A 25,589-nucleotide genomic window follows, 5' to 3' on the forward strand; every position below is an offset into this window, starting at 1 on the left:
AGTTTGCAAGTAGGGTAAAATATCAGATCCTTTATAGTTCTTAACAAAGAAACCTGAGAAGGAACCTGGAACTCAGGCACTAAGCTTGGCAGGGTCTCTTGTGCCCCTCACCAGCGCCTTTTGACTTATCAAGAAATGACTTCTGTGGGCCGGGCGCGGTGGCTCACGCCTGTAATCTCAGCACTTTGGGAGGTCGAGGCAGGCGGATCACGAGGACAGGAGATCGAGACCATCCTGGCTAACACAGTGAAACCCCGTCTCTACTAAAAATACAAAAAATTAGCCAGGCGTGGTGGCGGGCACCTGTAGTCCCAGCTACTCAGGAGGCTGAGGCAGGAGAATGGCGTGAACCCGGGAGACGGAGCTTGCAGTGAGCCGAGATCACGCCACTGCACTCCAGCCTGGGTTGTCTCAAAAAAATTAATTAGTTAATTAATAAGTGACCTCTGTGATACCCTGTTAAAATCATTCACTTCTATACATTCCCTTTTCTTTATCAAGTTCCTTGCCATTACAAGTTGCTCCTGTGAATTACAAAATGAAAACTGTTGACAAAATGATTGATTAGTTACTGCATAACTGAAACGCATAAGCAAAATGGGCAAGTTATCTTAACATGAAAAATCTTGGGCTGCCTTTTTTGTGTGAAATGATGGTCCTTTTTAAGTCCTAGAAAATACTAGTCACATTTACAGCTCGGTGCCTTTGCTCCTGCTCTCCCCCTTAACTAGAATATTTCTCTTCACTCTTTCTGCCTTTAGAAGTTCTACACATCCTGAAATGCCCAGATAAAATTGTTTTCATCTCTTCTTTGAAGACTTTCTTAGTACCCCCTTTCCCCTCCACAAAAACAGAATTATTTCCTCCCTAGAAATCCAGAATCCTTTGTCCCAATAAGTAGCACAGCATTTTCCCCACTGTATCATTGCTGGCCATGATGTCAATCTCCCAACCCAACCACGTGCTTGCTGAGGCCAAAGAAGATGGCATATTTGCCTTTGTAGCCCAAGAACCTGCCTGTAGCAGGTGTACAATAAAGACTGGTTAAATTGTTCCAATCTAATGATACATACTTTTGATACTACCAAGCAGGAAAGAGGAGAAATGGACTATAATCGAACTATTCAAAACTCTATTATTCTGCCATGAAGAAGAAAGAGGAAACTCCCTATTTTCTAACTCGAAATTTCTTTAAACATATTAATTATGAAAAAATGAAATGAAATCCATACTGAGGAGTTCTAAACTACTATTTCAAAAAATGTAATACTCTCAAAGATGTTTCTCACTCTCTCTTGCTGTGGCCACTGCATTGCTTTTCATTATGGATTAACTCTAGCCACCTGCTATGATTAAACAAAGCTGTCAGCTACTAGAATGTAGAAATACAACCTCTACTATGATAAAGTACCTACTGTGAATAACCAAGTCCCATGAGCTTAAGTGTTTACTAGTACTGGTGAAATTGAAAGTCACAGCACATCCCAAATCCAAGCTTACTCTGCTAAGAACTGCTCACCTGTGTTTCCACCTGGGGGATCTAGATCGTGACCGTGCCATCCTTTGACACGTGAGCCACTATCCACTTTTTACACTGCAAAGAAACACAGGATTAGCAAGTTTGTAGAAAGAGCCTACAATTTGATCTAAAACATAGCGAATGCTGCCAATTTACTTAAACTCTTTGTGCCTCAGCTTCCTCATCTATAATGTGGAAATAATAGCACCCCTTCCTATTGGAATGTTGTCAGGATAAAATGAATTAAACTTTGTCTGCAAAGTGCCGAATAGTAACTATTTTAGGCTTCGCAGGCCATATAAGGTCTCTGTCACATCTGTTTCTTTTTTTAAAGCAACTCTTTAAAAATGTAAAAATGTGACAACATTGAGATGTGTCGTAAGTGTAAAATCCACATCAGATTTCAAAGAGTTCATATAAAAAATGTAAAATATTTTATTAATGTATTTCTAATATTAACTACATGTTGAAATATTTTGAATATACTAGGTTAAAGGCACTATATTGGTCAAATTTAAAAAATAAAAGTACAAAAACTATTTAGCTCAAGTGGGTCATACAAAAATAGGCCCGGCAAGTCAAATGCATTGTAGTTTAATGACCCCTAAATTAAATCATAAAAAGAGCTTATTGGTGTCTGGCAACAGCAACTGCTAAATAAGTATTCAAAAAAGAGGAAAAATTACCCAGAATTCCTCTATCTGAATACAAGCACTACTACTTTCCTGTCTTTCACCATGTACAGAAACACTTCATATAATCACAGTTCAAATGTTTAGGAATACGTGATGGTATACTCTGCTTTTTAAATTGTTGGATTCTAAGAATTACAATTTCTTTTTTAAATTTTTTTTTTTTTTTTTGAGAAGGAGTTTTGCTCTTTCTCCCAGGCTGGAGTGCAGTGGTGCGATCACAGTTCACTGCAGCCTCAACTTCCCAGGCTCCAGCGATGCTCAACCTCCCAAGTAGCTGGGACCACAAGCGTGCACAACCGCACCTGGCTAATTTTTGTATTTTTGGTGGACACGGGGTTTTGCCATGTTGCCCAGGTTGGTCTGGATCTCCTGAGCTCAAGCAATCCTCCGACCTTGGCCTCCCAAATTGCTGGGATTACAGGCGTGAGCTACCACATCCGGTCAGAATTACAATTTCTAATACTCAACTGCTGCCTAACTTTCCACCAGACAAATATGCCCAAAATGTAATTGAACATTATTAGGCATTTAGTTTGCTTCTGGTTTTTTGCTAAAACAAATAATGTCAAATCAGTAAATTTTAAAAGGCACTTCTAAACTTGATTTTTCAAATATTCTTCAGTCTTTAAAAGAAACTGATAGCTTCAGAAACTGAATTTTAAAAATACATAAGTAGGTATAATCTCCTATACTAGCTATTATTTACAACTCAGTAGTCGTCCTCAGTTCTGATACGAATATTAAGTAGTTCCTAACTTAGTGGTCCCAAACCCCTGGTGGCTTCTAGAATGACTGCCATGGGCTCATGAATTATCATATAGCTACCGTGCACAGACTACAGAATAAATAAGTGTATGTCTCATATATTATGCACCTCGATTTTGCAAATTTCTGAAGATACTACGGTGAAACTAAAATATAAAGGCTTCTTGTCACTATGCAGTTTTTCCACCCACAGATACAAAAAGTACAATTATTACATAGACATCAGTTTAAAAGGTGGTCCTCATACTCGAACATTTGCAAACTACTGTTATCCTGAATTTCAAAAGAAAGTAAAAGCATATCAAGTCAAAGAACTTGAACTAGATCACTCATTAGAGGAAGTACAATCAATTCAATTCATTTATACACAGCCTCTTTCTAAAAAGATTTTGAGGCTAAGAACAATTAGCTCACAAAGTATTATGAAATGAAAACACTAAAAGAAAAAATGTTTACTTAGTAACTAAAAGTATCAAAATGTATTCATTTAACAAATTTTGCTGTGTACCAATTATTTGCCAGACACTGTTCTAGGGCTACAGCAGCGAACAAAAACAGACAAAACTTCCTGCTCTGATAGAGATTACATTCAATAGGGAAGCTTATAATTTAACTAGATAAACTCTGGGTATCAGTTCATACCTATTAAATTTAATGAAAATAATAAACCCAAAGGTGGTAATTTTTTTGGGGGGGTTGGGAACATAAATACTGCTGATGATACACTGGCCATCAGAGAAATGCAAATCAAAACCACAGTGAGATACCATCTCACACCAGTTAGAATGGCCATCATTAAAAAAGCAGGAAACAACAGGTGCTGGAGAGGATGTGGAGAAATAGGAACACTTTTACACTGTTGGTGGGACTGTAAACTAGTTCAACCATTGTGGAAGTCAGTGTGGCGATTCCTCAGGGATCTAGAACTAGAAATGCCATTTGGCCCAGCCATCCCATTACTGGGTATATACCCAAAGGACTATAAATCATGCTGCTATAAAGACACATGCACACGTATGTTTATTGAGGCACTATTCACAATAGCAAAGAGTTGGAACCAACCCAAACGTCCAACAACGATAGACTGGATTAAGAAAATGTGGCACATATACACCATGGAATACTATGCAGCCATAAAAAATGATGAGTTCATGTCCTTTGTAGGGACGTGGATGAAACTGGAAAACATCATTCTCAGTAAACTATCGCAAGGACAAAAAACCAAACACCGCATGTTCTCACTCATAGGTGGGAATTGAACAGTGAGAACTCATGGACACAGGAAGGGGAACATCACACTCCGGGGACTGTTGTGGGGTGGGGGGAGGGGGGAGGAACAGCATTAGGAGATATACCTAATGCTAAATGACGAGTTAATGGGTGCAGGAAATCAACATGGCACATGGATACATATGTAACAAACCTGAACATTGTGCACATGTACCCAAAAACCTAAAGTATAATAAAAAAAATATATATTGCTGATGATAATCAGAAAGGAAAATTTTTCTGGAGCATAATCTTTTTTTCATTTTTAAAAACAAAACATATTTATTGATATTGAATTCACATGCCATACAATTTACCCATTTAAAGTGTACAATTCAATGTTTTTTAGTATATTCACAGTGATATACAACCATTATCACTGTCTAGTTGTAGAACATTTTCATCCTCCCAAAAGAGACTCCATTAGCAGTGAATCCCCACTTCTCCCCTTCCCTGCTTAGCCCGTTTCTATGGATCTGCCTATTCGAGACATCTCATACAAATGGAATCAAACAGTATGTAGTTTTTTTGTGACTGGCTTCTTTCACTTAGCATGTTTTCGAGGTTCACCTGCGTTGTAGTATGTATCAGTACGTCATCCCTTTTTATGGTAGAATAATAGACATTTCATTGTATGGGTACATCACATTTTGTTCATTCATTCACCTCTCCATGCACATTTGGGTTGTTTCTACCTTTCAGCTATTATAAATAACGCTCTTACGAACGTCTGTGTACAAGTTTTTATGTGGACATATGTTTTCATTTCCTTGGGTATATACCTAGGAGTGGAATTACTGGGTCACTTGGTAACTCTATGTTTAACTTTTTGAGGATCTGCCAAACTTTTCCAAAGTAGCTGCACCATTTTACATTCCCACCAGCAGCGTATGAGGGTTCTAATTTTTCTACATCCTCACCAACACTTACTATATTTTTGACTATAGCCATCCTAGTGGGTATGAAGTGGTATCTCGTTGTGGTTTTGATTTGCATTTCCCTAATGACTAATGGAGAGTAATCTTGAAACATGTAAGAAACTATGAAACTAATCATACCTCCTTTCCTTTAATCTAGTAATTTCAGTTTAAACTTTTTTTTTTTTTTTTGAGACGGAGTCTTGCTCTGTCGCCCAGGCTGGAGTGCAGTGGCGCAGTCTCGGCTCACTGCAAGCTCCGCCTCCCGGGTTCACGCCATTCTCCTGCCTCAGCCTCTCCGAGTAGCTGGGACTACAGGCGCCCGCCACCGCGCCCGGCTTATTTTTTTTTTTATACATTTAGTAGAGACAGGGTTTCACCATGGTCTCGATCTCCTGACCTCGTGATCCGCCCGCCTCGGCCTCCCAAAGTGCTGGGATTACAAGCGTGAGCCACCGCGCCCGGCCTAAACTTGTTTTAAAAAATAATTCAAAAGAAAAAAATCAGCTGTGTATACTAAGATGTTTGTATCAGTTTTATTTATAATAGGAAAGAAAAAAAGCTCAAGAAAACTAATAACCCAAATGCTCAACAAAAAAGATTAAACAAATGTAAGATAGATACATCTAGTTGCTTCCTGCCTTTCTCCCAGCCTTATGTGTGTCTTTTCCTCCACACACCCTACTAGCCCCCTACCCCACACTACTGGCTTTCCCTGATCAGGCCATGCTGGTCCAGCACATGGATGGCCTTCCCTCGGTCAGCTTGACAAATCCCTATTCTTTCCCGATTGTGTAACTATCACATCCCCTAGGACTCTTTCCTGGACTTTCTTTTATTTCCCTCTGGGCTTCTTTCTCCTTGGGAATTCTGGGTTTATTTTGCAATTATTTCAACACATCGTATTTATTTACATAATTGTATTTATTTCAATAGGCAAAAGACTCCATTCTCACAGAACACAAAACTCAAATGACCTATGAACGTATGAGATGTTCAACTTAATTAGCAATTGGGAAAATACAAATAAAGATCATAGCCATTTGATATGCCAAAGGGCTATGATCACCCATCAGATAGGCCAAAAATGTTTAAGTTGCATATTCCAAAGTGTTGGCAAAGATGTGTGAAAATGGGAACTCTCAGTTACTGCTAGGTGAACTGTACATGGTACAGTATAACCAGTTTGAAAATACCATTGCCCCTTAGTACACTCAGGGAATTGGTTCCAGAATCCCCACATACACCAAAATCTGTGCATATCCAAGTCCCTCTGTATAGGCAGCTTTCGCATATCTCAAATGCCGTATTTTCGATACCTGTTTCATTGGGAAAAACTTCACATATAAGTGGACCCACACAGTTCAAACCCATGTTGTTCAAGTGCCACCTGTAGTTTGGAAATACCCAATAAAGTCGAACATGCCCGTATCCCACAGCCCAGCAATTCCATGCAGGAATATACACTGGAGTAGTTCTCAAACTTTAGTGTGCATTAGAATCGCCTGGAGGCTGGTTAAAATACAGATTTCTGGGCCCTACCCCTGGGGTGGGCCCCACTCTAGCAGGTTCCCAGGTGATGTGGATGCTGCTGGTCCAGGGGCTACAGAACTACTAGTTTTAAAGGAAAAGTGGACATCACTTGGGAGAAAATATTTACAAGTGAGATTTATTGCATGTGATAAAAGAAGTATTATTAAGAACATTTTCCTTCACCCAATATTAAAATTAGTTTTATTAAAATTTAAATGGGCCAGGCACAGCAGCTCATTCGCCCCTGTAATCCCAGCACTTTGGGAGGCTGAGGCGGGTGGATCACAAGGTCAGAAGATCAAGACCATCCTGGCTAAAACGGTGAAACCCCGTCTCTACTAAAAATAAAAAAAAATTAGCCGGGCATGGTGGCGCACGCCTGTAGTCCCAGCTACTCGGGAGGTTGAGGCAGGTGAATCGCTTGAACCCAGGGGGGCGGAGGTTGCAGTGAGCCGAGATCGCGCCACTGGACTTCAGCCTAGGTGACAGAGTGAGACTGCGTCTCAAAAAATTAAATACATAAATAAATTTCAAACTATTCATTCAAAGATGGTGAATTTCATTGCATATAAATTATACCTCAAAGTTGTAAAAACATTAGCTTGGGGGTGATGAAAATATTCTAAAATTGGATCAGATATTATGGAGATGGTTGCATAACTCTGCAAGCATACTAAAAACCACTGAAATACACACTTTAAACCAGTAAATTATAAAGCTGTTTTTTAAAGTTAACTTTGTTTGCAATTGCTTAGTGGGCATCAGCTGATAATGAGAAGTACTAGTTCAGCTGCTTGATAGATAGATAAGAGAGGAGGTTTAAACATACAGCCTGAGCTGAGAATGCTTTTTACATTTTAAAGTGTTGTAACAAAAAAAAAAAAAGAAGAAGAATATGTGACAGAGACTGTACGTGGCCCACAAAGCCTAAAATATTTACTATATGGTTCTTTCTTCTTTTTTTTTTTCCTTTTTTTTTTTCATTTTTTGAGATGGAGTCTCACTCTGTCACCCAGGCTGGAGTGCAGTGCTGCGATCTCGGCTCACTGCAACCTCCACCTCCCGGGTTCAAGCGATTCTCATGCCTCAGCCTCCTAAGTAGCTGGGACTACAGGTGTGCGCCACCACGCCCGGCTAATCTTTGTACTTTCAGTAGAGACAGGGTTTCACCACGTTGGCCAGGCTGGTCCTGAACTTCTGGCCTCAAATGATCTGCCCGCCTCAGCCTCCCAAAGGGCTAGGATTACAGGCATGAGCCACCACGCCCAGCCCATGCCCAGCTAATTTTTAAAATTTTTTGTAGAGATGGGTCTCAATATGTTGCCAGGCTGGTCTCAAACTCTTAGGCTCAAGCAATCCTCCTGCCTCAGCCTTTCAAAGCATTGGGATTACAGGCGTGAACCACCACACGTGGCTGCCAGGAGCATTTCACACACCTTCCTCCTGGAAACATTTTCTTCACTTGGATTCCAGAATACTACACTTTCTTGGTTTTCCTCCTACCTCTACAACAATTCCTTCTGTCTCTTTTGCCAATTTCTCCTCATCTTCCCTGTCATCACCCTGACCCTTAAGAGTGAACCCAGTCTTCCTCTAAATAGTGACTTTGGTCTTTGGACTTGTGTCCATACTCTCATTCAGTCTCATGCCTTTAAATACCCTCTATAAACTAACAATCTCAAATTTGTATCTCCAGCTCACAGCCATCCCATGCACTCCAGTCTTGCATATCCAACAGCCCAATGGATTCTGTAAACATGTCCATGAGCAAACTCCTCATCTCCCTCCAACATTTTCTCCTCTTACAGTCTGTCCCATCTCAGTAAATGGCAGCTCCACCCTTCCAGTCTTCAACAAAGAGGAAATACAAATGTCCAATAAACACATGAAAAGATACTCCACCCTGCTAAGAATCCAGGAAATAACATGAAAATAATGAGATATTATTTCATACTCATGAGATTGGCAAAAATTTTAAAGTCTGATGGCACCCATGTGTTGACAAGAGAGTGGGAAAACAGAATTTCTTTCTTTTTTTTTTTTTGAGACGGAGTCTCGCTCTGTCACCCAGGCTGGAGTGCAGTGGCGCAATCTCGGCTCCCTGTAGCCTCTGCCTCTCGGGTTCCAGTGATTTTCCTGCCTCAGCCTCCCAAGTAGCTGGGATTACAGGCATGCGCCACCACTCCTGGCTAATTTTTGTATTTTTATTTTTATTTTATTTATTTATTTATTTATTTTTTGAGACGGAGTCTCGCTCTGTTGCCCAGGCTGGAGTGCAGTGGCGCGATCTCGGCTCACTGCAAGCTCCGCCTCCCGGGTTCACGCCATTCTCCTGCCTCAGCCTCTCCGAGTAGCTGGGACTACCGGCGCCCGCCACCACGCCTGGCTAATTTTTTTTGTATTTTTAGTAGAGACGGGGTTTCACCGTGGTCTCGATCTCCTGACCTCGTGATCCGCCCACCTCGGCCTCCCAAAGTGCTGGGATAACAAGCGTGAGCCACCGCGCCCGGCAATTTTTGTATTTTTAGTAGAGACAAGGTTTCATCACGTTGGCCAGGCTGGTCTCGAACTCCTGACCTCAGGTGATCCACCTGCCTCAGTCTCCCAAAGTGCTGAGATTACAGGCAAGAGCCACCGTGCCCAGCCAGAAAACAGAATTTCCTACCTGCGAAAATTTTCTCCCCAAAAAACAATGAAGCAAAAGGAAACAGTAAGTCTGTAGAGGCACACCTCATTTTGTTGTGCTCTGCCTTACTGCACTTCACAGATACTGCATTTTTTACAAATGCAGGATTTTTTACAATGCAGAGTTTGTGGCAAACCTGCATTGAACAAGTCTATCAGTGCCATTTTTGCAACCTCATGTGTTTACTTCTTGTCTCTGTGTCATGTCACATTTTGGGAATTATCAAAATATTTCAAACGTCTTCCTTATTATCTGTTATGGTGATCTGTGATCTTTGATGTTACTATTGTAATTGGGGGCACCATGAACCATGCCCTTATAAGATGCAAACATAATCAATAAATGTAGTATGTGTTCTGATGGGACATTCTTCCTTCTCTCTCCCTTTCCTCAGGCCTCCCTACTCCCTGAGACACAATAATACTGAAATGAGGTCAACTAATAATTCTAAAATGGCCTCTAAATGTTCAAGTGAATGGAAGAGTCACACATCTCACATTAAATCAAAAGCTAGAAATGATTAAGCTTAGTGAAGAAGGCTCATCGAAAGCTGAGGAAGGCCAAAAACTAGGCTTCCTGGGCCAAACAGCCAAGTTGTGGATGCAAAGGAAAAGTTCTTGAAGGAAATTAAATGTGTTACTTCAATGAACACATGAATAAGAAAGTAAAACAGCCTTATTGCTGATATGGAGAAAGTTTGAGTGGTCTGGATAGAAGCTCAAATCAGCCACAAAGTTCCCTTAAGCCAAAGCCCAACCCAGAGCAAGACTCTAACTCCATTCAATTCTGTGAAGCCTGAGTGAGGTAAGGAAGCTGCAGAAGCAAAGTTGGAAGTTAGCAGAGCTTGGCTTGCGAGGTTTAAGGAAAGAAGCCATCGCCATAACATAAAAGGGCAAAGTGAGGCAGCAAGTGCTGACGGAGAAGCTGCAGCAAGTTATCCAGAAGATCACTGATGAAGGTGGTTACGTTAAACAACACGTTTTCAGTGTAGATGAAACAGCCTTCTCTTGGAAGAAGATGGGACTTTCACAATTAGAGAGGTAAATGCCTGGCCTCAAAGCTTTAAAGGACAGCCTGACTCTCTTGTTAGGGGCTAATGCAAGTATGACTTTCAGTTGAAGCCAATGTTCACTGACCATTCTAAAAATCCTGGGGTCCTTAAGAATTACGCTAAATCTACTCTGCCTGTGCTCCATAAATGGGACAACAAAGCCTGAGTGACAGCACATCTGTTTACAACATGGTTTACTGAATATTTTAAGCCCACTGTTGAGACCTACTGCTCAGAAAAAAAAGAAGATTCCTTTCAAAATATTAATGCTCATTGACAATGCACCTGGTCACCCAAGAGCTCTGATGGAGATATACAAGGAGATTAATGCTGTTTTTGTGCCTGCTAACACAGCATTCATTCTGTAGCCCATAGATCAAGGAGTAATTTTGACTTTCAAGTCTTGTTATTTAAGAAATACGTTTTGTAAGACTATAGCTGCCATCGATAGTGATTCCTCTGATGGATCTGGGGAAAGTCAATTGAAAACCTTCTGGAAAGGATTCACCATTCTAGATGCCATTAAGAACATTCATGACTCATGGGAGGAAGTCAAAACATCAATATTAACAGGGGTTTGGAAGAAGTTGATTCCAACTCTCATGGATGATTTTGAAGGGTTCAAGACTTCAGTGGAGGAAGTCAATGCAGATGTGGTAGAAACACCAAGAGAGCTAGAATAGGAAGTAAAGCCTGAAGATGTGACTAAATTGCTGCAATCTCATCAAACTTGGATGTATGCAGAGTTGCTTCTTACAGATGAGCAAAGAAAGTGGTTTCTTGATTGGAATCTCCTCCTGGTGAAGATGCTATGAACATTGTTGAAATTACAAAAAAGGATTTAGAATATTACATACGTTTAGTTGATAAAGCAGTAGTAGGGTTTGACAGGTTTACTTTAATTTTGATGGAAGTGCTACGGTGAGTAAAATGCTATCAAACAGCATCTATGCTACAGAGAAATCTCTTATTTTTTTTTGTCTTATATTTTTTCAGAGATGGGGTTTCACTTTGTTGCCCAGGCTGGTCTTGATCTCCTATCCTCAGGAGATACTCCTGCCTTAGCCTCCCAAAGTGCTGGGATTACAGGGGTGAGCCACAGCATCCAGCCAGAGAAATCTTTTGTAAAAGGAAGAGTTCATCGATGCAACAAACCTTATTGTTGTCTTATTTTAAGAAATTGCGCCGGGCGCGGTGGCTCACGCTTGTAATCCCAGCACTTTGGGAGGCCGAGGCGGGCGGATCACGAGGTCAGGAGATCGAGACCACGATGAAACCCCGTCTCTACTAAAAATACAAAAAATTAGCCGGGCGTGGTAGTGGGTGCCTGTAGTCCCAGCTACTCGGAGAGGCTAAGGCAGGAGAATGGTGTGAACCTGTGAGGCGGAGCTTGCAGTGAGCCGAGATTGCGCCACTGCACTCCAGCCTGGGCGACAGAGCGAGACTCTGTCTCAAAAAAAAAAAAAAAAAGAAATTGCCCTAGGCTGGGTGTGGTAACTCATGCCTGTAATCCCAGCCCTTTGGGAGGCCAACGCAGGTGAATCAGTTGAGGCCAGGAGTTCGAGACCAGCCTGGCCAACATGGTGAAACCCCGTTTCTACTAAAAATACAAAAATTAGCCGGGTGGGGTGGCATACACCTATAATCCCAGCTACCTGGAAGGCTGAGGCAGCAGAATCACTTGAACCCCCAGGAGGTGGAGGTTCCAGTGAGCCACAATCGTGTCACTGCACTCCAGCCTGGATGACAGAACAAGACTCCACCCCCTCCCAAAAAAAATTGCCTTAGCTACCCCAACCTTCAACAACCAACCCCTGATCAGTCACCAGTCCGTAACACTAAGGCAAGACCCTTCATCGGCAGAAAGATGATGCGTCACTGAAGGCTTAGAGGACCATCAGTATTTTTTTTTAGCAATAATATATTTTTAAATTAAGGTATGTATTGTTTTAGACATAATGCTTTTTCGCATACCTAACAAACTACAGTATAGCATAAACATAACTTTTATGTGCATCAGGAAACAAAAAATTGTGTGACTCACTTTATTACAATATTTGCTTTATTGTGGTGGTCTGGAACCAAACCCACAATATCTCTGAGGTATGCCTGTACTACAGATAGAATTAAATATATTCAAAAGCATTTGAGGATATTTAAAAACCTACCTTGAATCAGAAATTCACAAACTAAGAACAGAAATAGATGAAAAACAAATAAAAAATGGAAAAATTAAAGAATAAAAGTTAACTGAACTCGAGAAAAAAAAATGGGAGAAAAAGACTCAACTATCTCAAAAGTGAGGAATAAATTACAAAGTGCCCAAGGGAGAATAAACTCAAATTAAAATAAGGAACACTGAAGGCAGACATGAAAACCACCGAGAAAATAAAAATGACATTGAGGGAGAGAGAGAGAAAGAGTAGTGGGGATAGGGAACGAAAGGGTCAGAGAGAAAGTAGTGGAAATAGCAAATAGGTAGAGAAAAAAACTAATATTCATATAATTGCAGTCCCTGAAGAAGAAAAAACAAACAATAGAACTGAACTAATATTTAAAACTATAATTTGCTCAGAATGCAAGAAAACATTCCAGAAATTTAAAAATACCTAAAATACCTGAATCTACACATTTAAGGGCTCACCAGGTATCTAGGAAAATTAATCTAGAACAAGTAAGTCTGAAATATAGCCTAGTAAAAACTATGTGATTTCAAACATAAAGATAAAATTCTCAAGGCTTCCAGGCAAAAAGAATAAATAACTTACAAGTCCAAAAGAATTGGATCATTATCAGATTATGAGATTTTTCAAAAACAAAATACAAAAGCTAGGTGAGAAACAGAGCAGCACTAAAAAATAAAACTCAATGAAAGTAATGTGAGCCGAGGATTTTATATCAGTCATGATGTTCCTTAAACATCAAGGCAACAAGAAAAACAGTTTTCAACATACAAGGGTATAGGGAATTCTGCACTCACTAACCCTTTCTGAGGAATATACTGGAGGATGAGCTTTATTCAACTAAATGGGGGAAATATCAGCAAAAGGACTGATCGTGAGCATTTAAAAATATGTAAATGTACATATAAGACACTAAAAGAAAGATAAGGATGAAGGTGGAAGATTAGTGTAAAATTGCTACACATTGGTCGGGCGTGGTGGCTCACACCTGTAATCCCAGCACTTTGGGAGGCTGAGGTGGGCAGATCCCCTGAGATCAGGAGTTGGAGACCAGCCTGGCCAACATGGTGAAACCCTGTCTCTACTAAAAATAGAAAAAATTAGACAGGCGTGGTGTTGCACACCTGTAGTCCCAGCTACTCAGGAGGCTGAGGCACGAGAATCACTTGAACCTGGGAGGCAGAGGTTGCAGTGAGCCAAGATTGCACCACTGCACTCCAGCCTAGGCAACAGAGTAAATCTCCGTCTCAAAAAAAAAAAAAAAATTGCTACACATTGTGACAGACTTAAAAAAAGAAAGTACAACTAGAAAATGGGAGAAGAAGAGAAAGCAAGAGAGAATAGTAGAAGCAGTTCCACTGCTATGTCCACAATAGGTGGGTTTAAGGGATACTGGCAGGAAAAAACAGACACACCAGATATTAAGAGGTTAAACAAATCAACACAGGGTGCTGAGACAACTGGATATCCACAAGCAAAAGGTTAAAGTTTGACCCTACCTCACACCATATACAAAAATTAACTCAAAATGGATTAATGACCTAAACATAAGAGCTAAATCTATAAAACTTGGAAGAAAACATAAAAATAATCTGTGTGATCTTGGATCAAGAAATGGTTTTTAAGTTAGGACATCAAAAACAAAGCAACATTATTTCCGATGGCTGCTACAAAAAAATCAAAACAAAACAAAAAACAAAGCAACAAAAGAAAAAATAGATAAACTGGGCATCATCAAAATAACAAGCATTTCAGGGATGTAGAAATATTGGAACCCTCACACATTCCTGGTAGAAATGTAAAATAGAGTAGCCACTTGGAAAAGTTTGGCAGTTCCCCCACAAGTTAAACATAGTTACTATATGACCCAACTATTCCACTCCTCGATAGATACCCAGGAGAAATGAAAACATATGTCTACACAAAAATTGTATACAAATATCCATAGGAGCATATTAATCTATACTATACAATGGAATATGTATCATTTGACCATAAAAGGGAATGAAGTACCAATACATGCCACAACACAGACAAACCTGGAAAACATTATGCTAAGCCAAAGAAGCCAGTCACAAAAGACCACTATTATATGATTCCCTTTATGTGAAATGTCCAGAATAAGCAAATCCATGGAAATAAAAAGTAGACTGGTAGTTGCTTGGGTGGGAGAAGGGGTGGGGGGGATGAGAAATGATGGCTAATGGGCACAGAGTTTCTTTTTGGGGTGAAGAAAATGTTCTAAAATCAGACTGGTGATGGTTACACAACTCTATGAATATACTAAAAAACACTGAATTGTACACTTTAAATGGGTAAGTTGTGTTATGTTAATTCTATCTCAACAAAGCTGTTACAGAAAAAAAATCAACTGACAGAGATTCCACACTAAATGTGAATTCAGCATTTACAAATGCAAAGAATAAAAATTCCCCAGGAAAGCCTTTGCAACAAAGAAGCCTCAGGCTGGGCGTGGTGGCTCATGCCTGTAATCCCAACACTTTGGAAGGCAGAGGCAGGCAGATCCTCTGAGCCCAGAAGTTAGAGACCAGCCTGGGCAACATAGTGAAACCCCTTCTCTCCAACAACAACAAACAAACAAACAAACAAGCCACACTCCCATCACAGAAACGCACCAAGTCAGAGCCCACACAAAAAGAGCACAATCAGTAGAATAGTGAGAAGGGGAAGGTAGACCTGAAGAGACCATCATGGATTATTATCTTGGCCACGGTGGGTAGCTGTTATCTTTTATTGCCAGTTCTTCAGTAAGGAGGAGCACAAAGTAGATACAGAATTCCACAGTTGTCTATCATTATCCTACTTTGATTACATAGATGCAATTTCACACACACAGACACACACACACACACACACACGTGCACACACACATGCACAGATAAATAAGCGAACAAAGAAGTGAGGGCATTTTAAAAGGTGTAAGTACAAAGGTAAATGATTAGAACAAAAATGCAAACCTTCCTAAATACCCCCCACACACACCCTAATTTTTGTAATAAAAGAGCAAAATATCTACCTCGCATAGAGAAATGGCAAAGATAACAAATAATTATAAAATATGATGGATTTGAGGTCAAATTTTTCAGTCCTAACAATAAATGTGGCTGGACTTAATCCACCTATTACAATAAAAATTTTCAATTTGACTAACAAAAGAAACCTCACCACCTTTTTTCCTTTTTTTTTTTTGAGACGGAGTCTCGCTCTGTCACCCAGGCTGGAGTGCAGTGGCGCGATCTCGGCTCACTGCAAGCTCCGCCTCCCGGGTTCACGCCATTCTCCTGCCTCAGCCTCTCCGAGTAGCTGGGACTACAGGCGCCCGCCACCACGCCCGGCTAATTTTTTTGTATTTTTAGTAGAGACGGGGTTTCACCGTGGTCTCGATCTCCTGACCTCGTGATCTGCCCGCCTCGGCCTCCCAAAGTGCTGGGATTACAAGCGTGAGCCACCGCGCCTGGCCAAAGTGATTCCTTTTTTTTTCTTTTTTCTTTCTTTTTTTTTTTTTTTTTTGAGACGGAGCCTCTCTCTGTTGCCCAGGCTGGACTGCAGCGGCACCATCTCCACTCACTGCAACCTCTACCTCCCAAGTTCAACCGATTCCCGTGCTTCAGCCTCCCCAGTAGCTGGTACTATAGGTGTGCACCACCACGCCCAGCTAAATTTTTTTGTATTTTTAGTGGAGATGGGGTTTCGCCATGTTGGCCAAGCTGGTCTCAAACTCCTGACCTCAGGTGATCCACCTGCCTTGGCCTCCCACAGTGCTGGGATTACAGACGTGAGCCACAACACCCAGCCCCAAAGTGATTCTGAATGGTTAAAAATAAAAGGTTAGGCCGGGCATGGTGGCTCACGCCTGCAACCCCAGCACTTTCCGAGGCCGAGGCAGGCGGGCGGATCACCGGAAGTTAGGAGTTCCAGACCAGCTTGGCCAACATGGCAAAACCCTGTCTCTACTAAAAATACAAAAAAATTAGCTGGGCATGGTGGCTCATGCCTGTAATCCCAGCACTTTGGGAGGCCAAGGCGGGTGGATCACCTGAGGTCAGAAGACAAGCCTGGCAAACATGGCAAAACCCCGTCTCCACTAAAAATATAAAAAAAATGTAGCTGGGCATGGTGACATGCGCCTACGGTCCCAGCTACTCAGGAGGCTGAGGCAGGAGAATCACTTGAACCCGGGAGGCAGAGCTTACAGTAAGCCAAGATCACACCACTGCACTCCAGCCTGGGCAACAGAGTGAGACACAGCCTCTAAATAAGTTAAGTAAATAAATAAATAGCTGGAAAAGGTATACGAGGCAAATGGAAACTTTAAAAAGAGAGTAGGCGTCTGGGCAAGGTGGCTCATGCTTGTAATCCCAGCACTTTGGGAGGCTAAGGCGGGTGGATCACCTGAGGTCAGGAGTTCGAGACCAGCCTGGCAAACACGGTGAAACCCCGTCTCCGCTAAAAATATAAAAAAATGTAGCTAGGCGTGGTGGCACGTGCCTATAGTCCCAGCTACTCAGGAGGCTGAGGCAGGAGAATCGCTTGAACCCAGGAGGCAGAGCTTACAGTGAGCTGAGATCACGCCACTGCACTCCAGCCTGGGCAACAGAGCAAGACTTCGTCAAGAAAAAAAAAAAAAAGGCCGGGCACGGTGGCTCATGCCTGTAGTCCCAGCACTTTGGGAGGCCAAGGCGGGTGTGTAGCGGAGTCAGGAGATCGAGACCATCCTGGCTAGCACAGTGAGACCCAGTCTCTACTAAAAATACAAAAAAAAAAAAAAATTACCCAAGCATGGTGGCGGACGCCTGTAGTCCCAGCCACTCTAGAGGCTGAGGCAGGAGAATCGCTTGAACCCGGGAGGTGGAAGTTGCAGTGAGCCGAGATCGCGCCACTGCACTCTAGCCTGGGTAACAGAGCAAGACTCCATCTCAAAAAAAAAAAAAAGACTAGAGATGGCAATCCTGGTCTCAGGCAAAGCAGAATCCATGTCCTAAAGCATTAACTGTGACACAAAAAGACACTTTTTAATCCTAAAAGCCACACCCCACAATGAAGATATAACATATAAATATATGTATTTATATAAACATAACACAGCAATCACCTTCATGAGACAAAAACTACAAGAGATGCGAGGAGACACTGGAAACACACTAATAATAGGAGACTTTAATACATCATTCTTTGTACAAGACATATTAGGTGAACTAAAAATAAAGAGACCTAAAATCTAAACAACATACTCAATAGAGTAACTCTTACGAATGTTTATCAAACTCTACACTCTGATACTAATGAATACAGTTTCTTCTCAACTGCTCACACCACATTCATCAAAATAACCATATATTAGGCCACAAAGAAAAAATATTTCCACTTCAATAAAGTGGAAATATTACAAACAATATGTCTGATTATAATGTAATGAAACTAGAATTTATTAACAAAAATTTAAAAAACAGAAAGGCTTTCCATCTAGAAATTTAATAGCCTACTATTAAGCAACTCCTGGGTATTCTAGAACTAAAATTATACTTTTTTTTTTTTTTTGAGACGGAGTTTCGCTCTTGTTGCCCAGGCTGCTGGAGTGCAATGGCACAATCTCGGCTCACTGCAACCTCCGCCTCCCAGGTTCAAGTGATTCTCCTGCCTCAGCCTCCCGAGTAGCTCAGATTATAGGCATGCGCCACCACGCCCAGCCAATTTTGTATTTTTTTTAGTAGAGACAGGGTTTCTCCATGTTGGTCAGGCTGGTCTTGAACTCCCGACCTCAGGTGATCTGCATGCCTCGGCCTCCCAAAGCGCTGGGATTACCGGCGTGAGCCTGGCCAAAATTATACATTTTTAAAGAAATAATGACACTGAAAACACTACATATCAGATTCTTTTTTATTTACTTTTTTATGTTTTTAAGGCTAGTCAAGTGAAGTAGCAGGAGTGAAGAAGGAACAAAGAAATCTGTAACTGGTTGTCATCGATTAGTTGTAAATACCACTGCACTCGAACCAGCTTACAAATCCAATTTTATAGCATGCATTTAAAGCAGTAATGAGAGGAAAATTCATTGCACTAAACACAATTATTAGTAAAAATGAAACAATAAAAATAAGTAAATTTTATTCCAAGGTCAAAAAACACTTAAAAATAGGCTGGGCACCGTGGGCTCACACCTGCAATCCCACTGCTTTGGGAGGCTAAGGTGGGAGTACCACTTGACGCCAGGAATTTGAGAATAGCCTGGGAAACATAACAAGACCCTGTCTCTAGAAAAAAATAATTTAAAAAAAAATTAGCTAGGCGTGGTGGCACACGCCTGTAGTCCTAGCTTCTCGGGAGGTTGAGGCAGGGGGATTGCTAAAGCCCAGGAATTCAAGGCTACAGTGAGCTATGATAGACCACTGCACCCCAGCCTGGGTGACAGAGTGAGACCTTGCCTCAAAAAAAAAAAGAAACTTAAAAAATAACAAAATAAACCAAAAGAAAGGACATGGAAGTAAATAATAAAGATGAAAGTAGGCCAGGCACAGCAGCTCATGCTTGTAATTCCAGCACTTTGGGAGACCGAGGCAGGAGGATTATTTGAGGCCAGGAGTTCAAGGCCAGCCTGGGCAACATAGGGAGAACTTGTCTCTACAAAAAAAAAAATAATCAAAATTAGCCAAGTGTGGTGGTGCACCACTGTAGTCCCAGCTACTTGGGAGGCTGAGGTGGGAGGATTGCTTGAGCCCAGGAGGTAGAGACTACAGTGAGCTGAGACAATGCCACTGACTGCACGTCAGTCTGAGTGAGAGAGAGAGAGACCTTGTCTCAGGAAAAAACAAGCAAAAAAAAAGATGAAAGTAGAAGAAAAGAATGAGGGAAAAAACAGAAAAACAGATCTAATTAATAATTCAAAATTCTGTAGTTTTTGAAAAAATAACAAAATAAAATAGATAAACCATTAGATAAGGAAAAAAGCACAAAAACACAAAATGCGGGCATGGAGGAAATAAGATGAAAAAATTTAAAAATAATAAAGGATGTCTTTGTAGACCTCTACCAAATAAATTTGAAAACCCAGATGAAAGGGATAATTTGCTAGAAAACTACAGATCACTAAAATTTTCTCCATTAGAGTTAGAAAGCTTAAATAGACCAATTTCCACAGAAAAAAAATTGAGAAAGTTATAAAGGAAATATCACATGAAAAAGTGTCAGGCCCAGATGGTTTCACAGGGAATTCTACCAAATCTTCAAACACGAGATAGCCTCAATGCTCTATAAATTATTCCAGAGACAGTAAGGCACAAGAAGGATCAGGCCTGCAGGAAAATCGACCTTTGGAGGAAGATGAACCAGCAAAGGAGAAACCGAGAAGGAACTTCCCGGGAGGAAGAAGGGAACCCTGGAACACAGAATCTCAGAAACAAAAGAAGGATGTTTCAAAAAGGGAGACTTTCATGGTAAATACTGCAGAGATCAAATAAAAGGAATGAAAAGTGTTAACACATGTCTTGAGGGCTAAACTGAGAAAGCCAATTATTAACAACTCTTTGAAACAGTCCAGCTGGGAAGGGAAGGGGAGGAGAGAAACTAGGTAGCGGCAGGGTGATTAGAGGTCTAGGAACAAGGTTTTAAAATGGGAGAAACTTGAGTTGGTTTCTTTCCTTTTTTTTTTTTCCCCCCCTTGAGTCCCGGTGTCACTCCGTCACCCAGGCTGGTGTGCGGTAGTGCAATCATAGCTCACTGCAGCCTTGAACTCCTGGGCTCAAGTGATCCTCTCGCTTCAGCCTTTAAGTAGCTGGGACTACAGGTGCATACCCTATACCCAGCTAATTTTTTTTTAATTTTTTTGTAGAGACAGGGTCTTGCTATGTTGTCAGGGCTAGTCTCAAACTCCTGGCCTCAGGTGATCCTCCCAGTTCAGCCTCCCAAAGTGCTGGGATTATAAGTATGGACCACCATGCCCAGCCAGTACATTTATTCTTAATAAGGAGAGACTATTTGCCTGGCATTAGGGATCTAAAGTAGAATGACAGTCATAGCAGAGATGAGTCTAACTCCAATTAGTTCAATGTTTCCTTTGATTCCTTAATATTAACTCCAAATAACGTGGTCAATTTTTCCCAACATTCCATATTTACATATTACCTTCTTCATTGGTCCAAACTGAATTTATTTATTTATTTATTTAGAGACAGAGTCTTGCAGGCTGGAGGGCAATGGCACAATCTCGACTCACTGCAACCTCCGCCTCCTGAGTTCAAGCAATTCTCATACCTCAGCCTCCCAAGTAGCTGGGATTACAGGCATGCACCACCACGCCCGGCTACTTTTTGTATTTTTAGCAGAGATGGGGTTTCACCATGTTGGCCAGGCTGGTCTCAAACTCCTGACCTCAGGTGATCCGTCCGCCTTGGCCTCCCAAAGTGCTGGGATTACAGGCGTGAGCCACTGTGCCTGGCCCCCCCAAACTGAATTTTTATCAGTGGTCACATTCTATGTAAATTTATCAAACATGACTAAGTACCAGTGACTGCTAGGGGGTAGGAATAAAAAGTTAGAAGAGACCTAGTTTCTTTCCTGGGGAAGCTAAGTCTCTAGTGGGTAAGAATGATGACATGAGTACCAGCAGTTCCTGGTTTACTAAGTGTTGTACACGTACTATCTCACAACAAACACATGAGGAAGCTGGAATTACCTCCAGTTCACGAGTGAATAAAGCCAGCCTCAAAAAAGTTAACTGATCTGCCCCAGGTGGAGGACCTGAAAGTAGAACCCAGGTTCTTGGACTATAATACTACCACTTCCTCACCTTGCGAATCCTACCTTCAGAAAGATGACCCTGTGGAGACTGCCCGGTCACTTGCTCAGGTGCTTGGTCAGCAGAATTGGGCTTTAGCATACTTGAGAATAGTTGACATCAGGCATCACATCTAAAATTGCCATCTAAATTTGGAAAGCAGCTTTTATGCCTTCTGCTGCCTGGATAATGTAGCCTGCAGGGCACAAAGACCATGTTTTATTTATCATAAGCCCAAGTACTGTGTTTTATTTAGCGTTATACCTGCCCCTCTCAGCTTTATATAGTGCTTTTAAATATTTGTTCCTTCAACATTTGGGCAGATTCATTCACTCACCTAATTTCATAACCCTGATAAAGTTTTGAATATAATCTAGGGCAGTAGTAAAACAAAAAACTTCAAATTTAAGGAGTGAAAGAGTATGGGGGCAAAGGGTATCAGAGAATAGCCTTTTGAATTAAGATATTTACTTTAAAAACTGTATGAACCTCAAGATGCTTCTGTGCTCTGAAATTTTTACCAGATGGTAATAACATGGCTGGGTGCAGTGGCTCATGCCTGTAATCCCAGCACTTTGCAAGGCCAAGGCAGGAGAATCGCTTGAGCTCAAGAGTTTGAGACCAGCCTAGGCAACATAGTGAGACACTGTCTCTATTTAAAAATAATAAGTTAAAAATAATTTTTAAAAATACCAACAAGACAAAGTGTGTCTAAATGTACTTTCCAGGAATGTTTCAATTGACCCTTAAAATTATCCTTAAGAAAGGTAAGACAACTGTATTATAAACCCTAATGCATCATTGAGGAAAGAGTACCTTAGAAAAGTGACTTGTTCAAGATAATCAGATATACTGGATTTCAAGGGGATCCTAACTTTCAATCTCTTGTTTATTATGTCTTTGCCTCACCTAGATAACCTTTCTTTACCAAAATAGTAAAGGTGCAATATAAGATGAGAAGCTGAAGTGCTATCAACAAATAAGAAAAAAGTGATGACTAGAGAGGGGTAGTTGTACTTGGTTGGAGAGTACAAGTATGGCTCAAAAGTATTCCTATAGAAATCCCTTTAAATGTTGCCTTTTGCTAGGGTGTGGGTAAGGACACTCACAGATTGTTGGTAGGAGTGCAAAACGGCATATCCTTTCCAGAGGGAAACTGAGCAATTCACATTAAAAAAAAAAAACCCTTATCTGCACACTCTGCCCAACAATTCTATCATCTAGGAATGTACACTTAGAAAGTAATCATGGGCCGGGTGCGGTGGCTCACACCTGTAATCCCAGCACTTTGGGAGGCTGAGGCGGGCAGATCGCCGGAGGTCAGGAGTTTGAGACCAGCCTGGCAAATATGGTGAAACCCCATCTCTACTAAAAATACAAAAATTAGCTGGGCATGGTGGCACATGCCTGTAGTCCCAGCAACTCGGGAGGCTGAGACAGGGGAATCACTTGAACCCAGGAGGTGGAGGTTGCAGTGAGCCGAGATCGTGCCACTGCACTCCAGCCTGGGCGACAGAGTGAGATTCGAAAGTAATCATAGATATGCAGACTTTTACATTTACCCAACAATGTATTTTAATAGGGAAGAACTGAGAATGACCAATGAAATAAATTATAATATTACAGCCATATAATGGCATGCTATCTAGTCAGAAAAAGATAATTACAAAAGAGAATTCACTTTAGAAAAACTCATGTATTAAGCTCTGCATAGAAAAAGACTGGAGGTGTATAACCACATTCACAATGGTTACTTGGAATGGTGAAACCATATTCACCATGGTTACTTGGAATTTGGAATAGTGAAACAATATATCTTCATTGTGATTTCTATCTTAGAAATGTGTATAAATGGCTAAATGTTCCTATATATAAAAATGTTTCTAATAAGACGTTTTAAAGGTTTCTTGGGGGTGACTGAAACAGCTGTGATTTCAAAATAAAATTTTAGTAGCCATTTAAAAAAACATTAAAAATAAAACATTGCTATACCATTACCATTAAAATACCAATGAAAAATAAAGCCCTCGTTATGAATCCACAGCAAAACCTTTCTTTTCAAATTCTGGTCTGTCGTTCGGACCTGTTCACATTCAGAAAAATGCTAAAAACGCTACCTGGCCAGGAGCCTAAAGAGGCCTTCCTGATTTCTACCTGCAGTTTGTAATTTGTTCCAGGAAGAAAAAAAAAAAAAAAAAAAGGCAATCACCTAATAGGTAGTTCGAAAAGCACCTGAATAAGAAAATATTTACGGGGTAGGTTTCGCTCCCATTTCTTTCCCTCGAGACCTACCAACAGGACAGTCCTGACAGCGACTGGCCCAGTTTCCCAATACAACCCAGAGAAGCACAGGAGATGCGCCAATTTTCAGTAGACGCTTCTAAAAAGACAAGTTTTACTTTACAATGCAGGATAATGAGCAGCCTTCACTCCTCATTCTCGACGTTAACAGAGGAAGATGCCGCTGCGCGGCAGGAGCGCCTCACCAGGACAAAGCGGGGTGCGGGGGGGGGTCCTTGGTTCAGGCCCCGCAGGCGACGCGTCCAGGGCCGCCTCGAGAACAAGGGCACCGTCCCCGGACACCGCCTTCCCAGCCCCCGCCCTCTTGACAGATGCAGGGAACCGCGGGGACCGCAACCTGCCCGACGACGGCGGAGGATCAGGGTCGCGGCAGCAGGTGCCCGGGTCGCCGTGCCTGTCGAGGGACCTCAGGGGCGCCGGGCAGCTGTCCCCTGGAAACCCGCGCCGGGTCGCCGCGCCCGAGGGAAGGCGCTGACTGAGGGACCTATGGGGCGCAGAGGAGCTGTCCCCAGAGAACCCGAGTCGGACCGCCGCATCCTCCCCGCTGCCCCATCCGCCACCCCGAGAACCGCCCCTCCTGGGTGGCGGACACGCCCTCCCTGCGGGCCCAGGCCTCCTCGCCCCGCCCCCCCCCCGAGCCGCTCACCCGGCCGGGAAGTCCCCGCCGCCGCCGCCGCCTCCGCCGCCTCCGCCGCCTCCGCCTCCGCCTCCGCCGCCTCCGCCACCACCGCCGCTGCCGGCCCCTCGGGCCTCGCCCCTCACTCTGCCGCCGCCTCCCACAGCAGTGGCACCCCAGCCGCCTCTGCCGGGCCGTGGGACCCGGAACCACTTCCTTCCGGAACCGCCTCGCCCCGCCCCCGCCCTGGCCCCGCCCACTGCTCGCGGCCTCGCGCTGGGCCCGTTCTCCAGCCGACCCCTATCCTCTACTCTCCCGGCGAGGGTGCCCCGCCCGGGCTTCTCGGGCCAGAGCCCTGCGCCCCCTGCCGGCCGTTCCCACCGCGGCCGCTCCGTCCCTCTGCCACCCTCCCGCCGGGTCCTGCTAGAGCGCCTGCGCCCTCTGCCGCCCTCTCGCCGGAAAGGAGGGGACCTAATGGGCGTTCCAGGTCCAGGGATCCTGGGGGTTAAGGCCCAGGGATTGGAGGTCACCCCTCAGTCACGGGCAGAACTTGATCCCGTGGGCCTTCCAGCTTTGTGCAGATCTCTAACCATTCACCTACCCTCTATCCATTTCCCACGCCTCAAATTAAGCATATTCCTGGAAAACAAAGCCTCCCCTCTGGACTTCGCAAATGGTCGGATGGTACCAACATCTATCCGTCATCCAATTCAAAAGATTGCCTCATCTCTGTCTACTCGCTTGGTTTCTCCCCTCCCGCACTCCATGCACCAGCCTCAAAGGTAGTGTGTCTTCTTCACTCTTGAAGCTTTCCGCTTGACACTGATATTCTTTCTTCCCCTTGTGAAATAGCTCTTTCAGGCTCTATGCCATCTGGTAGTAACACCTTTTGCTCTCCCTTGTCACTGTCACCTACTGACTGCCTGGCATTAGTTTTCCTCTCCATGTGATTTACTGCCATCATCCCAATGAATCCAACATCCACAATCCAGCCTGGTTTCCTTCAGTTCCTCAACCCGAATGACCTTTACTTCTACTTTGTTCACCTGTAGTCTAGAAAATCTAGATATTCATCACTTGATACTGCTCCATCTCTAAAACCTTAAATGTTGAAATCTCACTACCCAACTTAAACCCATGGCCTTTGACTACAGCCACTTTTTTATTTTTACTTATTTATTTTGAGACAGAAATAAATTTATTTATTTATTTGTCACCCATGCTGGAGTGCAGTGGTGTGATCTCAGCTCACTGCAACCTCTG

At 42.5% G+C, this 25,589-nt stretch overlaps 1 protein-coding gene across 15 annotated transcripts in view; it reads right to left on the minus strand.

Moving 5' to 3' along the window:
• BCLAF3 (BCLAF1 and THRAP3 family member 3) overlaps positions 1 to 24,513 on the minus strand; it is a 77,444-nt gene extending 52,931 nt beyond the window's left edge. For 12 of the 15 annotated variants that reach the window (XR_010119692.1, XR_010119691.1, XR_010119690.1 and 9 more), the window contains exons 1-2: positions 24,357 to 24,513; positions 1,520 to 1,594 (exon numbers count right to left, since the gene is read on the minus strand). Coding sequence is in view for 10 of the 15 variants with exons in the window: in XM_063634988.1 (XP_063491058.1) it covers positions 1,520 to 1,560 (41 nt within the window). In the remaining 5 variants the exon portion in view is untranslated. Of the gene's footprint in view, positions 1 to 1,519; positions 1,595 to 21,421; positions 24,238 to 24,356 lie in introns of those variants that run through there. The other 3 variants (XM_063634985.1, XM_063634982.1, XM_063634983.1) reach the window with 2 other exon arrangements.
• Positions 24,514 to 25,589: the final 1,076 nt, after the last annotated feature.

This window comes from Symphalangus syndactylus, chromosome X (assembly GCF_028878055.3).
Source record: "Symphalangus syndactylus isolate Jambi chromosome X, NHGRI_mSymSyn1-v2.1_pri, whole genome shotgun sequence".
Classification (NCBI taxonomy): Eukaryota; Metazoa; Chordata; class Mammalia; order Primates; family Hylobatidae; genus Symphalangus; species Symphalangus syndactylus.